Source organism: Gopherus evgoodei, chromosome 7 (assembly GCF_007399415.2).
Source record: "Gopherus evgoodei ecotype Sinaloan lineage chromosome 7, rGopEvg1_v1.p, whole genome shotgun sequence".
Taxonomy (NCBI): Eukaryota; Metazoa; Chordata; order Testudines; family Testudinidae; genus Gopherus; species Gopherus evgoodei.
This window is the reverse complement of record NC_044328.1, coordinates 32,327,784-32,345,517: the sequence shown is the minus strand read 5'-3', so window position 1 is coordinate 32,345,517 and position 17,734 is coordinate 32,327,784. Positions and strand designations below refer to the sequence as shown.

Below are 17,734 nucleotides of genomic sequence, written 5' to 3'. Positions count from 1 at the left end.
TAGACCAAAAACGAGAACATGAATAACACTTTGACATTAAATCTTTTCTCCACTCACTTCCATTAAAAAACAAACAAACCATCTCCTTCTTAGGCATCCCACATTCCCACCTCCAAGCCTTGCCCAGGTTTTCACTAGCTCTTTCCATCTCTCTCTCTCACACACAATTGTAATCTAACCCTAAACCTAACCTTTTTATATATAGTTATTCCTTATCCCATTAATTCCTCCATTAGACCTTCTAACCTCCTCCTCCTCCTTACCTTGCTCCCAGCACTGAAATCCTCTATCTTCGGGCAAACAAAAGATCACTTAGTGGTACTGATATCAAGGCATTTCCAGGAACAGGGCTCCTTTTCGCTATTTGTCATGTCTCTCTGGCTTATAGGAGCTTCATCCTGGGTAGGACTCAACAGTACATGAGGTGGGGTGTCACTTTGGGCCTGGTGCCATAAGTAGCCCTTGGCTCTGTGTGGAGTCCAGGAGGGAAAAGTGCAAAAGAGAGGCTGTTCACTCTACATAGCCCGCAGTGCAACTCCTGTTGCACTGAGCTGGAAATAAATTGGCTTCACTGCCAGGGTCATTTGAGGTTATTGTCTAAGTCACCTACTATAAATACTTTCAGAGCACTTGGGCTATCACATTCTGGGGATGATATTTGTTTCTAATTTATTTTTGATAGCATTGCATTAGATATAACAACTGTGTGTATTTTTATTTTGAGGTGTTAATGTTTTAATAAAATAAAAAGTTTCATGAAAAATATTTCCATTCAACTGGGGCTAGACAGAGATTGGTTTAATGGTTATTGTATCTACAAATGCATGGCGTGCTGCTGCTAATGAACAGGTTTGTGCTCTCAGTGTCTCTTCCATCTAGATCCTGCCATAGACTGTGGGCTGCTGTATGCTAATATGACAACATTTTGTATTCATAATATGATAGATTTTGTGTTCAACTTGTTCAAAAGTTGATTCAGATGGTTTCAAATTTAAAATAAAATAAAATAAAAGCAACACAACTTGTTAAACCAAAAAAACCCTGTAGCTTTAATACTGAAAATGCTTTACGTACAATGTTGGTTTTACTAATTATAAAACATTTTCAGAATTCTGCAATATAGCACACAATAAGTAAATTGTATTTTTGTGTAACTTTTGCTGGAGCTCATGAGCATTTCTTTTTTTTTTACGTGTGACTAACTTTTTTTTAAAGTACTGAGCCTTGTAGATATGTTAGGTTTGTCAAAGATCTAATGTTACGGACAGTTGTTTTAGGAGGATTACACTGAATAATAGAGTTCTCCTTTAGAATCTAACTAAAGAAGAAAGTTCTGGACAATTCTTTTCTTTACCCCTCTTTCTTTCCCTTTTGAATACCCTCACATTCTTCATCTTGGTATACGTGGATCAGATTCGCTCACCAATTCTCAGTCTTTTTTGTACTTGAATTGCTTTTTCACATTTTAACCAAAATGTTTGTTGTTATAATATGTTCAGTATTAACTATTTGCTATCTGGTTTGTGAAGTCAGTCTATAGCAACTTGCACATTTAAGATCTTATAAATAACCATCTAATCAATGAAACTTAGGCCTGGTTAGAAGCCACAGTGTTCCTCACCTACTGCTTCCTCTAAAACTGGCTATAATCTTTTGACAGTTATTTTCATTGTGATTTTTTTCCTGGGGCTCCTGATGAGCTTATACCTCTGTAATTATTCTCTTTGTTCAAGATTGGTACAACTATTGTCTTTTAGCCAGTCACCTGGAACCTCCTCTTGCTCTCCCATATATTTTTCCTAGTGTTTTGATAGCACTTGTCCAGTCAACTTTAACATCTCAAATGTTTTATTGTCTGTTTCTGCAGCTTTCCCATTTTCAACTGCATCACTACTCTTTTTGTTTCTTCTTCTATTAGTGGTTCAAGTGCTGACATTTGTTCTGTCTTCCAAGGTGTCCCATTCATTTAGCATGTCTGGAATGTTTGCATTTGGATGAATTACAGGGTTCAGCACTTTGTCGAGATGCTAACAACATAAAAATGGCCACACTGAGTCAGACCAATGGTTTATCTAGCCCAGTGTCCTGTCTTCCAAAAGTGGCCAATACTTCAGAGGGAATGAACAGAATAGGGCATTTGTCAAGTGATTCATCCCCTGTCGTACAGTCATAGCCTCTAGCAGCCTATGGTTTAGGGACATACACAGCATAGGGTTGTGTCTCTAATCATCTTGACTACTAGCCATTGATGGACCTATCTAATTCTTCATAGTTATAGTTTTGGCCTTCACGATATCTCCTAGCAATGAGATGGAGTTGTGAGTTCAATCCTTGAGATACTTGGGGCAAGTATCTGTCTGGGGTGTGGTCCTGCTTTGAGCAGGAGTTTGGACTGGATGACCTCCTGAGGTCCCTTCCAACCCTGACATTCTATTCTATTAATAAGGAAGTACTTCTTCACACAACACACATTCTTCAGTGAATACAGTCTGGTCCTGGTGACTTATTACTGTTTAGTTTACCATCCTCCCCCACCCCCCCAAAAAAATCTCCCCCTTTGACACCTCAATCTGGGACAGTTCCTCAGATTTGTCACCTAAGAAGAATGTGGAAATCTCCGTCACATCCTCTGCGATGAAGACTGATGCAAAGAATTCATTTAGTGTCTCTGCAATAGCCTTGTCTTCCTTGCGTACTCTTTTAGCACCTTATTTGTCCAGTGGCCACACTGATTGTTTGGCAGGCTTCCTTCTTCTGAGGTACTTAAACAAAAAACAAAACAAAACTCTTTTTTTTGTATCTTTTTGCTAGTTGCGCCACAAATTCTTTTTTGGTCTCCCTAATTATACTTTTACAATTGATTTGTCAGAGTCTCCTCAGTAGATTTTATTTCCTATTTTTAAAGGATGTCTTTTTGCCTCTGCCTTTTTTAATCTGGTAAGCCATGTTGGTATTTTTTTTTTCCTCCCTTTACTGTTTGTTTGTTTTTTGTTTTGTTTTTAAATTTGGGGTATGTATTTAGGTTGAACCTCTACTTATGGTGTTTTTAAGTAGGTGCCCTGCAGCTTGCAGGCATTTTACTCTTGTGTCTGTTCCTTTTAATTTCCATTTAACTAGATTTCTATTTTTTGTGTAGTTTCCCCCTTTTGAAGTTAAATGCTACTGTGATAGGTTTCTTTATTATTTCCCTTCTTCAGAAGTGTTGCATTTAATTATATTATGATCACTATTGTTGAGCCATTCAGCTATATTCATCTCTTAGACCAGATCCTGTGTGTCACTTAGGACTAAATCAAGAATTGCCTCTCCCCTTTTGGGTTCCAGGATTAGTTGCTCCAAGAAGCAATCATTTAAGGTGTTTAAAAATTTTCTCTCTGAATCCTGTTCTGAGGTGACATGTGTCCAGTCAATATGGGGATAGATGAAGTCCCTCTTTATTACTATGCTTTTTGTTTTTGTAGCTTCTCTTACCTCCCTGAGCATTTCACAATCACTGTGACCATCCCGGAGAGATGGTCAGAATTAGTTCCTACTGCTATAGTGCTCCTTCTGTTCATTCAGCATGTCTTTGGCATTTATTGTCAGTTCACTGGTAGCCTTTCCTACTGTTGCATCATTGGCCTGATTGTGTTTCCATACAACTTAACCTTTTGTATATTGTTTTCATATCTTGTTTTCTTGCTGATCCTTTTACTTGTCCAGTCTGTGATTTCTATACCATTTTCCACAATGCTTTTATTACTTCCATTATCTCAGCATTCTTGAGTTGTTTACAGTTTTCCTGTCATAGTCTTGTTTTGTTGCTTGTCCAGGTTTTCCTTGTTTGCTTATGCCTTCCAATAACCTTCTGTGCTGTGTTTTGTATTGCTGCATTAAATGAAACAGACATCAGAAGGCAGGAAGCAGTAGATCTGAGAGAAAATGGCAGGTGTAAAGTGGAATGATTTTAAGAGAAATTAAGTTAGAAGAGAGTAGGATGTGAAATCGGGATTTGGGATTGGCTGTAATAGAAAAGATTATGAGGGTGGTGACACTGGAGAAGACAAACAGATGATAGAATGCTAAAGAAAATAATGCAAACACAATCAGAGTCAGTCAGACCTAGAAGCTGACCACAGACTTAATAGTGAATCGTATATGTGGACATGACCGAGATGGACTTAATGGAGGAATAACCCAGGGACCGGAATGAATGGTGAAACTGTACTACTCCCCATATCTGTAAAGATGCTTTGGGATGGTAAAAATGAAAATAAATAATTTGTTTTTAATCTGTAGACAAATTTAAAATTGGTCATTGGTTTCCCACTTTCAAGTGCCTCTTCATAATTTATTCCATTTAATTTCCAGCACTGTTGTAAAAGGTTCAATGAGACATATCTGGAGAGTCCATTAAAAATATGGAGAAAAGACTGGTTTGCCACTTTTGATTGCTTGTAATTTTAAGGTGAACTTGGATAAAGTTCATTTACTTATGTTTTGAGTGCGTTCTTAAAATACTCAGTTTGGTGCAGTTTTAAAAACAGATATGGAAACTAGATTAGGGTTTTACAGTAGTTTGTTCAGCTGTTTTGTTGCCTCCTGTGTTTTGTCATATCTGAAATTAAGTTGTGTAAACTCTCATCACTTTTACCATCAGTCCCTAAAGAGTTTCTTGGTTAAATTTCCTGGTGTAGACATTGCCCTTTACTTCTCTGGAAGATTATGTGGAGTCAATGAGAGATTGCCTTCTGCAGACTCACACTGAGAAGTAAATTTTGAATGGTGGCAAGATGCGAATTTCCTCAAAATGGATCAGATAAGCAGTAATGTCAAAGTAATGATCATTCGCAAATTACTGTTTTAAAAAAAGCTAAGAGTAAGTTGTCTTCTGGGTTAGACGTATTCTCAGGAATAAAATTAGGATAAACATTCTGATTTTGTAAGACCAGAGATTTCAGTTTATGATGTTTTTTAGTGGGGTTGATTGAATTATACTTATTAATTATTGCAGAACTTTTGTGAGGGGTGTTTATATCATTTGGCAAAATTTTATGATGAGTTCCTGCTAATTCTTCTGGGAAGAAGAGCCTAATATATGTTCAAAACTTTGAACAGTTTGCATACATTTTGATAACAGACAATGCTAGTTATTTAAGTTCAAGTTAGGTGTGATATCGGGGAGTTACCTAAATTTAGAGGTCAAAAAATTTACCTAAAATAGCTATTGAAGCTATAGAAGTGTAATATCTTAGAGAATCCTGATTCCCAAATTTGTAAGCAAGAAGTAGAAAATTGTATGTTAACCAGAAAATAAGGGGAGTCTAATAGCTTTGTTCTACATTTGAACTAGTGATATAATAAATGAGGATAAAATGTTCTGCAGCATCCTTTATAATGATGTTCTGTTATGTATGTTTACTTGTATGTGTGGTAAGGTACTCCAATTCTGTTCCAATTTATTAGAATTTTATTTTTCTGTGATGTGCAGTGTCAAATTTTGATGAAACATTTGATTGTTAGTTGAAGAAAAAACTTAATTAGTATAAACTCATTTTAACCAATGCAGTTGTAGCATGCAAATGAATTGAGGAAAGGTGAAGAGAGGAGACTGATTATTGGATAACATACCTCTAGTGTCACTATTGCTTTGGTAAGCATGTCACAGTCCTGCCATCTGGTGATGATCTGTTCCCAGAGCACTAGTGGATGTGTAGGGTAAAGGAGCAGGAGAAATGACACACAAGAGAATGGAGATCTATTCTAATATTGCAGCCCCACCAGAGTATAATGAGTTTTTCAACAAATTCTCCAGAGCACTCAATTCAGCACTATCTTCTCTGTAAAAGAGGTGAGAGACAAATTCACCATGATCCCCTCTGACTGCGAGACCTGAGGCTCAGAGCCTTCTACTGAAAATTCCCAGCTCCTGAGAGTTTCACGCCAGGTGCTGTCAACAGCAGCATATTTATAATGGTTTGAAAGTTGGCAGAAAATGTAAACATAGGTGGATTAGCGAAAATTCAGAGAGTGTAGACCAGTGATGAAGATCTAGATAAATTGAGAACATGGGCAGGTATTGGCTCATCATAAACTTCAGTCCATGGCAACTACTGGGTAATGGGATCTGGAAGAAAAACAGAATGTGTGCATGTAAGGAATACAGACACAGTCTGCAGAATTTGGAACAGGTGAAAAATTTGGAATTGATAGTAGATCACAATCATGATCTTTATATAATGCCAAGGACAGTTGTGGAGCTCAAATAATAATTGTGGTGCATTCAGTGCAGTGTAATGGTGTACTGAAAAAGGGACATGAAACATGACCCAAAAAAGCAGTAACAAAAATAAATTGTGCAGTTTTATTCATCGGTTGATATAGATATGCTTTGAGTATGGTTGAGCACACCAGAGATGTGCATTTATAGTAAAACCATGATTATCTGAAGGTCTCAGGGAAACCCAAAACCTGCAGATGACTGGAGGAGCTCACCAAGCACAGTTTTCAAAATCTGCAGAGCTGGCATCCCAACTATAGCCATTCAGCTTGATTCTCCAGAGATGATGATTATTTATAGATGTTCATCTGGCTCAGCAAGACTTGTGGACTAATGTGTAGGGTCCTACCAAATTGACGGTTCATTTTGGTTAATTTCACGGTCATAGGATTTTAAAAAGCTGAAATTTCATATGTTTTAATCTGAAATTTCACGGTGTTGTAACTGTAGCAGTCCTGACCCAAAAGAGGGTTGTGGGAGACTCTTGAGGTGGTTATTCTGCCACCCTTACTTCTGCACTGCTTCCTTCAGAGCTGGGCAGCCGGATAGTGATGGTTTCTGGCTGATGGCCCACCTCTGAATGCAGCAGCGCAGAAGTAAGGGTGGCAATACTTCTGTGACCGCCCCCCCCTACACACACACATTATCCTTGTGACTCCCCCATCACCTCTTTTGGGTCAAGACTCTCTGTTTGGGAAACACTGGTCTCCCCCATGAAGTGTGTATTGTGTAGGGTAAAAGTACACAAAAGATTTTACAGTCTGTGATGCGTTTTTTCATGTCCGTGAATTTGGTAGGGCCTTACTAATATGGCTTAAACATATATATCCTGTTGAGACAGCAGAGGCTTGAAGAAAATTTTGAAGCCAGTGCTCAGCAAGCCATTTCTTTTGGCTGTGCACCAAAATTTTTGCACTGTTGTCAAATGCTAGAGGTCTCTGGTAACTGGGGGCTTGTCTACATCAGAAAGTTGCAGCGCTGGTGAGGGAGTTACAGCGCTGCAACTTTGAAGGTGTACACATCTGCAGGGCACCACCAGCGCTGCAACTCCCTGTTTGCAGCGCTGGCCGTACTCCCGTTTTGTCTCGGGTGTAGAGGATCCAGCGCTGGTGATCCAGCGCTGGTAATCCAATGTAGACACTTACCAGCGCTTTTCTTGACCTCCGTGGAAGGAGGAAGCCTCTGGTAATCAAGCTGGTCTCCTTTCCCGGTTTGCTCTCTCATTCCCGGAACCCCGAGCAAGCAGGTCTCCTTCCCTGCGGTTTGCAGGGTGGCTCCGGGAACGCGAGAGCAAACCGTGGCGAAGCTGGTCTCCCTTCCCGGTTTGCTCTCGCGTTCCCGGAACCCCGAGCAAGCAGGTCTCCTTCCCTGCGGTTTGCTGGGTGGCTCCGGGAACGCGAGAGCAAACCGTGGCGAAGCTGGTCTCCTTTCCCGGTTTGCTCTCGCGTTCCCGGAACCCCCCTTGAAGCCGCCCAACAGCGCTGCAGTGTGGCCACATCTAACACCACTTGCAGCGCTGGTTGCTGTAAGTGTGGCCACTCTGCAGCGCTGGCCCTATACAGCTGTACTAATACAGCTGTAACAACCCGCGCTGCAAAATTGTAGATGTAGACATGGTCTGGGTTTCAAATACTGTAAATGAGGTTTAGCTATATTGGCTAATGTGCCAACTGTATTTTCATTTAAAATTTGTTTTCTAAAATAAATATAGATTGACATAGGTATCACATGCAGTTTAAAAATTAAAACCCCATTTATGTAATAAGTTTTTCATAGGTGGACCTCAGCACCCTCAGAGCCCCATTGAAATCTCCAAAACGTCTGTTAGTCTATAAGGTGCCACAGGATTCTTTGCTGCTTTTACAGATCCAGACTAACACGGCTACCCTCTGATAATTGAAATCAATGAGGCTCTGTGGGTATGCAGAAGTCTGCCTGCATGGATCTCATTGCAGAAAAAGCATCTTAAAGTATACCACTTGCTTTTACTTACTTGAAAAATAGAAATCAACAGATATTTTTCCTCAGTACCTGATCTATTATACTAAAGAGCGCATTTTGGTGAGAGGGGGACATAAGAGTGTACTTGATGTGTCCCCATCAGTGAATGTGAGCCTGCTTTCCACTCAGACCCCCCTCGCTCAGCCCATTCTTTGCATTCGCCTGTTATCCTGCCCTCTGTTGAGATCTTCTCCTCACTTGCACTTTTTGAGCAAGCAGCACAATTCCAAAAACGCTGTACTAAGGAACATTTCTTGCTGCTGCCTGTATTTTGTTGGACCGTTCAATGTTGCTGTGGTTTTGTGGCAATACCATGAAAGTATCTTAATTTTAAAAATATTATTTTTAATTATTTAGAATGAGTCTTCTCTAAATAGCTAAGACATTTTGTGGGTCATCATTTTGGTGCTCAACTTAGTTGTGGTCATACCAGCAACAGAAGTATTAGCTTAGTGCTAGCATCGTAGGAGAGGAATCAGCACTTCGGATTTGGGCAGCTTACTCAGAAGTACAAGTGAGGGGAAAGAGGTAAGCAAGTTTTAGAAGGCAGACAGGAAGCCTGTCTTCTAGAAGGAAACGGAGGTTTGATCTGAAAGTTAGCGTGTAAAATGCTTTGGAATCTTCGGGTGAAAAGCAGTGGAGAAGTATCTGCTAGTATTATACCCAGAAATCATCGTAAGAGAACATTAAGGTTGCATATCAAAAGATTCAAAAGTAAGGAAATGCGTTTTCACACCTTGTAATGTTTTTCAATCCTTTTTTATTTACACTGATTTTGTTGTAAAAATGTTCAAACATACTTCCGTTTCCTTTTTTCCATTGATTTTCCACATATGTTTTCTTCTCTCCAAGGGTGTTATCTTAATAATTTATTCAGCACCCAGGAGGCTTAGTGTTCTTGGTGGACAGCATTTGCCTCACATAAAAAAAGTAAATGAAATATAAGCCCAAGTCTGTTGACCTTCCAGGCGCGGGGTGGGGAAAAGGGAGGGGGAACTATCTATTCATTCTGGCTTTTTCCTGAGTTGGGTTTGGTGCAGCAGGTTATGTTTTGGGTGTGTGCAGTTTTTAATGGATTTATTTTCTATCCTGCTTAAGTGTTAGGGCCCAATCCTGCGAACCCCAGCGAAAGTACAACTTGCTTTTCCTAGTAGGCCTATTGAGGTGATGAGTAAGGGCATGCAGGATCAATCCTTTGATTTGAAACTAACTGTTTTGGAACATGTGGGGGAGGGGGTGGAGAAGTGGAGAGTAATCCTCACTGCACCCCATTTTGAGTGCTAAACTAGAGCTAGGTTATGAAGGAGATAGAAACAGAGAATTGTTATTATGACAGTATACTCTGTGTGGTTCTTCACAAGGTATCAGTTGAAATGCATGAGATTTCACAGTGGGCATAGCATTTTGAGTCACCATTGTAGATGAATCATTAAAACTATTGATAAAACGTCATGACTTGAGGGAGTGGGTTAAAAATAATAAGGAAGTAGCAGGTGACAAAAAAAATCGGATGTATTGTCATCAAACACAGGGTAGAAAGTGTGTGGAACACGCTTCCGGTTAATTCACCAGTAAGCAACCAGCATGTTGAAGTCTGAAACCGAATTAGACATACATTTAACTAAAAAGGATAGAATGTGTACTGTTTATTAATTTAATAGTTTAGGTGAAATCAAGGAGTTCAGGAGGCTCCTTTATTTTTCTATATTCCCCATTGTCTGGCATAGCAGATTGAACTGATATTAAGTACTGTTTGAATTTTCAAGTATGTAGAAATAGAGCAGGATTGCTTTTATTTAAGAGGGACCCAGTTGCTGTGGAGCATTTCTAATTTAATCCTGCAGTCCTGTAGCAGTCTGTATGCATTATAGCATAGCATTAATAATACTGAGGCATAACAAGAAACATAGGAATTACCATACTGGATCAGACTAGTGGTCCATATAGTCCCATATCCAGTCATTGACAAGTGGCCTATACTAGCTGCTTCATTTCAGAGGATGACCCTGTGCAGCAGGCAATTATGGGATAACTTGTGAACTCTGATCACAACCAGCTCAACCATTGCACCGGATAAAATTTGGTGGATGGTTAGTGTAGTTTTAAACTAGAATTTAGAGACTGGGATTGCTATTTCTGTGTGTGTGTTAATGTTTACATGGATATTCAGATGAAACTGTTTTATAATTTGTCATGTGATAGTGTCCGTTTTGCTAGTAGAAATTTCTACTTTTTTAGAAAGCAATCTCCTACACGCTTGCAAGAGTGCATGTTCCTCACTGTTGTTTACAGGTACACTGATTTTAATTCTTCTCTTCTGATGCTTTTTGTATTCAGTATCTCTGTCTAAAAATATAGAGTAATAAAGTTTTGCCCTTATTTAAGGGCACCTCCTTACTTATTGTATGAAACTTTCAACGGGAGTGGAGTAAAGAAGGTTATATTTTTGTAAGTTTCAGGTATTCCAGCATCTGATGCTCATATTGTTACCTTACTTGACTGAGGGTATGTCTACACAGCAAGGAAAAAACCCTTGGCTGGCCCATGCCAGCCAATTTGGGCTTATGGGGCTCAGGCTGCGATGCTGTTTCACTGCTGTGTAGATTCCTGGGCTTGGGCTGGAGCTTGAGCTCTGGGACCCTGTTGGGTGGGAGTTGCTGGGGTCACCCTGCAGTGTAACTGAGGCTGGTAAAAGCCAACGTGTGGTTGGCTGGCTGCAGCACATCCACACACATAGCTGGAAGTGACTTGCATGCTGGAGGTTGTGAGCAGTCCAGAGTTGGAGGTTACAGCAGCAAAGCAAAGCATCCCAGGTTAGAGAGCAGGGATGACACAGCCAGTCATTAGTCTGGATTGTACCCTCGATATGTCAGAGTAATAAAATCAAATGTAATCATTCATAGCTCCAGTGACAGAATCCTAATCTTTATGTTCTAGTCAAAACCTTTTGATTTTATTGTTCAAAATGGATTATTTTTACAAAATATAGCAGAGAGGCAGGAGAAATAACTGATTCTAAGTTTGCTAGTGACAAGAAGATCCTGTTTTTTAATTAAACACACACACAAAAGCAGTATTTCTAGGATAGGTCCCCTGAAACTTTTACAGTTCTTCAGGGGCAGTCTCTGTGACCAGTTATAGTGAATTCAGTGGTATTAAATGTTCTAAACTTGCAGAATTTTTGGCTCTTTAAATTTATTAATTTTTCTCATCATAAGAATTACTGCCCCTGTAATACTTTTAGCTCTTTTACTACATTAGAATTCTAAAGACTGAAATAAAAAATCCACCACAAGATGGTGACCTGGACACTGAATAATTTGAAGATTGTGGATTTTCCACTGATGTTCTGAAATGGTTTAAAATCCCACCACTAAATTAACTATGAAAAGCCTTTAGGAGTTTCCAGGTGTTATCAAATTTTTTCGTAGTGTGAGCCATACTGTAATAGAGAGTCTGATGGACAATCTCCCTCCTTTTGTTTTCAGTCATGTGGACCACCTTTCCTCCATTTGTAATCATGTAACATTTATGTGACAGGAACAGTTGCTTACAGTGAAAAGTAATATTAGAAAAATATATATTTAGCTGTATTTTAATGCAATTTAGCATCTGGAAACAATCAGGATAGACAGCACCATGTGAAAAGCCAACTTTGTGGTCTCCAAGAAAGTCCTCTATGAACCACAACTTGGGAACGCTGGTTAGAGTCTGGAATTTGGAAGAGAGGAGGCTATCAAGAATATCTTATTGTGTTGTCTGTTGCCCCTTTAAAACACTTTTCCTATTGAACTGATCAAGAGATGAGGAACGTAAATAATTTACTTATTGTTAACCATCCAGTAGTGTAATTAGTTTATTTTTTTCCTTCCAGAATATGTTAAGTATAATTTTGATTATTTTTGGCTCACTGAATTTAGTAAATAAAGAAACTTAAAATCATACAAAATATACGCTGCATTATATGTTTTCTTAAAATCTCTCATGTAATGTCTTTGAAAGGCTGAGTTGTTTGGTTCTGTTTTCCTTTCTGCAGATGTGCTGTGTTGTTTTAAGTTATATGTCAACTTATAAGGGCTATTGAACTAAAAAATATTCTAACAGTCTCGGCCAGGATATAAATTGGGTCTATATTTCTAGACTTTTCACCTGGAGACATAGTGCCTCATACAGAATTAAGTTTTCATTTTGAGGAATCTCCAAACCCTGAAGTACTAATGATGACATATCTTTTTTGTGGTTGTTTAGCTAGAAAGTAGAAACATACAGGTTTCAGAGGGGTAGCTGCATTAGTCTGTATCAGTAAAAACAACGAAGAGTCCTTGTGGCACCTTAGAGACTAACCAACTTATTTGGGCATAAGCTTTCCTGGGATATAACCCACTTCATCAGATGCATGGAGTGGAAAATACAGTGAGCAGGTATAAATATACAGCACATGAAAAGATGGGAGTTGCCTTACCAAGTGGGGGTCAAAGTGGATGTGGCCCATTCCCAGCAGTTGACAAGAGGGTATGAGTATCAACAGAGGGATGGGCCATATCCACTTCGATTGAATTGGCCTCGTTAGCACTGATCCCCACTTTCATGGGCTATATATTTATACTACTTACTGTATTTTCTATTCCATGCGTCTAATGAAGTGGGTTATATCCCACGAAAGCTTATGCCCAAATGAATTTGTTAGTCTAAGGTGCCACAAGGACTACTTGTTGTTAGAAACATACAGTAAAGGCCTTATTCTGGAAAGCCCAAGAGCATTTGAATCCTTCCGATTCTGAAGGTGTTAACATTCACCTCATTGTGATGCTCATAGTATCATCATCAGCTACCCACGATATTTATTACATCAGTGGTGTAAATTACACATGTAGCTGACGCCAAGGTGGCCATCACCATTCTGTGGAAGGGAAGTAACGTAGTTGAATGATGACCTATACCAGGGGTCGGCAACCTTTCAGAATTGGTGTGCCAAGTCTTCATTTATTCACTCTAATTTAAGGTTTTGCGTGCCAGTAATACATTTTAATGTTTTTAGAAGATCTTTCTATAAGTCTATATTATATAACTATTGATGTATGTAAAGTAAATAAGGTTTTTAAAATGTTTAAGAAGCTTAATTTAAAATTAAATTAAAATATAGAGCCCCCCCGGACTGGTGGCCAGGACCCCGGCAGTGTGAGTGCCATTGAAAATCAGCTCGTGTGCCGCCTTCGGCACACGTGCCATAGGTTGCCTACCCCGACCTATAGCATTTTTCTATACCAATATGGCTGTAGAAAGGGGAACTTATAAGTTGTCTTCCCTTTAATGGTATTTTATGTAAATAAGCACTCTGATTTTCACCTCCGGAACTTCACTTCTGAAGTCCTGTTAACATTCTAAAAAAATCAGTTGGTATGCACAGATCACAAGAAAGCTAGTTAAAACATTGTTTTTTATAAGCCAAATGGTATTCGCCTAATAAATGTCATGACTGAAGACATTCCACAGTAAATGTGTGGGAAGCTCCATAATATTCTCTCTAAAAAATATACTAATTATAGTCATTAGTCATTTCAGTGCCTTACGCTATACAGTCTTAAAGCTTCTGAAAATAAATGAATATGGCTTTTGTTTTTGTGATGCCCAATGTGAGTTGAAGACAGGAGCAGCAATACTGTCAAACCCTTGAAATAGCATATACTGTACTTCTGATGGAACTGTACTTGCAGCAGTTTTTACCATAAACAAAGATTTATTACACAAGCTCATCATATTTGGAGGCTTAGGCTCAAATCTGGTTTAGCTCCCAAGTGAGTTTAGTTCGCTAGCTATTAACCAGTCTCTGGTGATCACTTACCAATATGTTGTGCCACAGACAAAAATGTTGTTTGTTTGATCATTCTCTCTTAGGAACATGTCCTTCACTGAAACGTTAAATATTTTAAAGCAGATTAAGATTCATTGGCAAAGTTACATGTGGAAATTTACTACCTGGCTGCACGGTGCCTGGCTTCAAATATTACTCTCTCATTTCCCATTTCTCTGATTTTTCTTTTCTTAAGAAGTATGTGGTTTCAAATAAAATTAAGCACTTTTTAAAAGTCAAGATTCATGATTGGGATGTCTCGTGTTTTTATTTTGGCAGTTTACCTAAAATTTAAAATAACAAGAGAACGTTATTCCAGAATCTCACTTGGTGTTAAAGATTTCAAAATATTGCTGCAACACCCAGAGACTTTCTTACTGTATCTCTAGAACTAGTGAACTCTAAAAGTAGTTTTAAAGAACTGAGGCAGTTGAATTAGAGGAACCTGGGGAACAGGAAAGGTTGCATCTGTTTCTCAGGGTATGTCTACATCTACAATTTTGCAGCGCTGGTTGTTACAGCTGTATTAGTACAGCTGTATAGGGCCAGCGCTGCAGAGTGGCCACACTTACAGCAACCAGCGCTGCAAGTGGTGTTAGATGTGGCCACACTGCAGCGCTGTTGGGCGGCTTCAAGGGGGGTTCGGGGAACGCGAGAGCAAACCGGGGAAGGAGACCTGCTTCGCCACGGTTTGCTCTCGCGTTCCCCGAACCCCCCTGCAAACCGCAGGGAAGGAGACCTGCTTGCTCGGGGGTTCGGGGAACGCGAGAGCAAACCGGGGAAGGAGACCTGCTTGATTACCAGAGGCTTCCTCAGGTATGCTGGGATACCTGCTTATTCCACGGAGGTCAAGAAAAGCGCTGGTAAGTGTCTACACTTGATTACCAGCGCTGGATCACCAGCGCTGGATCCTCTACACCCGAGACAAAACGGGAGTACGGCCAGCGCTGCAAACAGGGAGTTGCAGTGCTGGTGATGCCCTGCAGATGTGTACACCTCCTAAGCTGCAGCGCTGTAACCCCCTCACCAGCGCTGCAACTTTGTGATGTAGACAAGCCCTCAGTTTGCCAGTGATTTACTGTGAAACCTTGGGCAAGTATTTAACCCTTCCCTGCCTGTGTTTTCCCATCTGTAAAACTGAGTTAACACACAGTTTCAGAAAAGTGCTTTGAGATCCTATGATGAAAGGCAGTTTATGATTGGATAGTAGTAGTCTTCATGATAGTAAACATACCTGTTGTAGTTTCATGTTTTTTTTATTTTAAGTGTAGATTTTTGTAAAATTTCAATATAAATACAAAGAGATTTAAAATATTTTTCTATAGGTTTGTTGCCGGCACAGGGTGCCCGAGGCAAGCAACAGTGGGGTCCATTGCCCAGAGTGCGTAGCGCCAATGAACATACGAGGGTGGAGAAGCAAAACACAAGTTTATTTGAGCTCAAATAAGGTGCAAGGGAGAAATAACAATCTCAAATCCTGCACACACACACACAAGCGTCTTTTTCACTTTTTAAATTCTTTTTCGTTTTCCCACTCCTTTCCCTGTAGCAATTACATAAGTGCAGGTGCATTAAGTAATCTTGGCCACGGCAGCTCGTTAGTAAGTTTTCCTTCTGCCAGTTATCTTGTCCTTCAACACAGAGGCCTTATCGCTACTGCTTTAGACCGGTATGAACTGTGCTGCAACTGATAGCTTTCTAGGTTGAGTAGAGTTCAACATGGAGGGGCTTTGGTTCGCTTTGGCCTAGAAGAGGAGGGCTTCATCAACACTCGTGGCCTTCCACCCACCCGAGTTATCTAGGGTTATGCCTAGTGACACCAACAGGTTGAAGATGGATTTGGCAAGATTGCATTCATTGTAGCGTTTAATATTTTTTATTATAGTTGAATAGGGTGGCTGACGTGTATCTTTGATGCTAAATTATTAATTTTTAATTACTGTGAGAGCAGAAGTGACTGTAGATTCAATGATATTCTGATTTTAATGGGAGTTGCAGATTCTCAGCATCTCTCTGAATCTGGACCACAGTTCGGCATACAGGACAGGTTTTAAGGGTTCTGCACAGCGAATTAGGTTTTCCTCACAATTTATCCTTTGAGATAGTTACTTAAATATGAATTGGGAATTTGAATTTCTACTATTTCCTTCTAGGCTTTAGAAGAATTCCCATAACAAAATGAGCAATCCAGCTATTAAGAGACTAGCAAACAAAATTATCAAATCACCTGGGGATAAGCGAGAATATCGTGGACTAGAACTGGAAAATGGCATCAAAGCAATGCTCATCTGCGACCCCACCACAGATAAGTCTTCAGCAGCACTTGATGTACACATAGGTATTTAATTCATTTTGTATTCTATTCCACTAGCTTTGCATTTCAAGTAATTACTGCAGTATGTTTTTGTGAGGAAAAGGAATCTGACCTACTTTCAATGTGCCACTAATTTCAATATTTTAGTTGCAAATAAACCGATGGTACATAGCACAAAATATGGTAGCATTTACAAGAGTTGTTGTTTTCAGCAGGTTGCACAACCTTCTGTTATTGGGAGTTCCAGTTTTATTTCTACATAAATCTTGTTAGAAATTGTTAGAGCTGGTTAAAATTTCCTGATGTAACACATGCTTAGTTAGTAGTCAGACTTGTAATTTTAACCATATGATTCCACATTTTGAAGGAGTCATTTACCAAAAAAAAAAAATAAAAAAAAAAAATGGAGAAATCATTCTGTCTTGCTTTATCTGCCATTCTCAATTTTTGTTTCATGCATGTTTATTGTAATGAGTAAGGGAAAGAAAAGCAGCATAAAGTGCCAAGAGGAAGACCTTAATCTCTGATATGGCAGTGTTTGTCTACACAGGAACACTCAGGATAATTAAAGTGAATTAACTAAAGGTATGAAGTTAATGTGCATAAATTAAAAGATCCTTTAACCATCATGTGGATGCTCCCATCCAGAAGTAAAGTGGCTTTAGCTGGAGGATTACAGAGAATTAAATCACTTTTCTTCTGAATGAGAGCATCTACACATGATTTTAAATGTCTTAAATTTGTGCACATGAATTAACTAAAGATGTAAAGTTAATCATAACGTTCCTGAGTGTGTTTCCATGTAGACAAGCCCTTAGAGTGTGGACATAAAGTGCCTGGGGTGGAAAAACAAAGGCAGTTAATCTGTTTCTGACTCTTACAGTAACAGAAAAGCAATCTTTTTCAAGATCTGAAAAGTCTAAGATATTTCTCTTTACATATTCCATAGCTTGTAGGAAAGATATGTGTTACAAATTAGTGTCTAGACTTTTTCATATCTACACACTTCAGAGAGTAGCTAGCTAGCCTCTCCAATGCTGAAATCTGATACATGAATTTCAGAGTTTACAGCAGAGTTTATCGATATTTTTCATAGTGTGCATAACATCTTAATAGATAGTTTAGTTTTTTTTTTCTCATGGACTACCTCCAGTCCCTTTTGAAGTGACACTTCTCCCTTCTATTCACAATTGCATAGCAACCCTGTGAAAATTGCAGCAATGACTTGTATGGAAATGTAATATCAGGAAAGCATTTAGTGTATTCTTAGCTGCCTTTTAATGCAGTGTAGCTGCTGGAAACAAAGAGG

At 39.2% G+C, this 17,734-nt stretch overlaps 2 protein-coding genes across 4 annotated transcripts in view; both read left to right on the top strand.

Moving 5' to 3' along the window:
* LOC115654547 (insulin-degrading enzyme-like) overlaps window positions 1-17,734 on the top strand; it is a 220,590-nt gene that overhangs the window by 4,967 nt on the left and 197,889 nt on the right.
* The window catches only part of LOC115654546 (insulin-degrading enzyme), a 109,439-nt gene that overhangs the window by 3,287 nt on the left and 88,418 nt on the right, over window positions 1-17,734 (top strand). For all 3 annotated transcript variants that reach the window (XM_030568929.1, XM_030568930.1, XM_030568928.1), the window contains exon 2: window positions 16,265-16,449. In XM_030568929.1, the coding sequence (XP_030424789.1) occupies window positions 16,290-16,449 (160 nt within the window). In that variant the 5' untranslated portion in view covers window positions 16,265-16,289. The remainder of the gene's footprint in view (window positions 1-16,264; window positions 16,450-17,734) is intronic.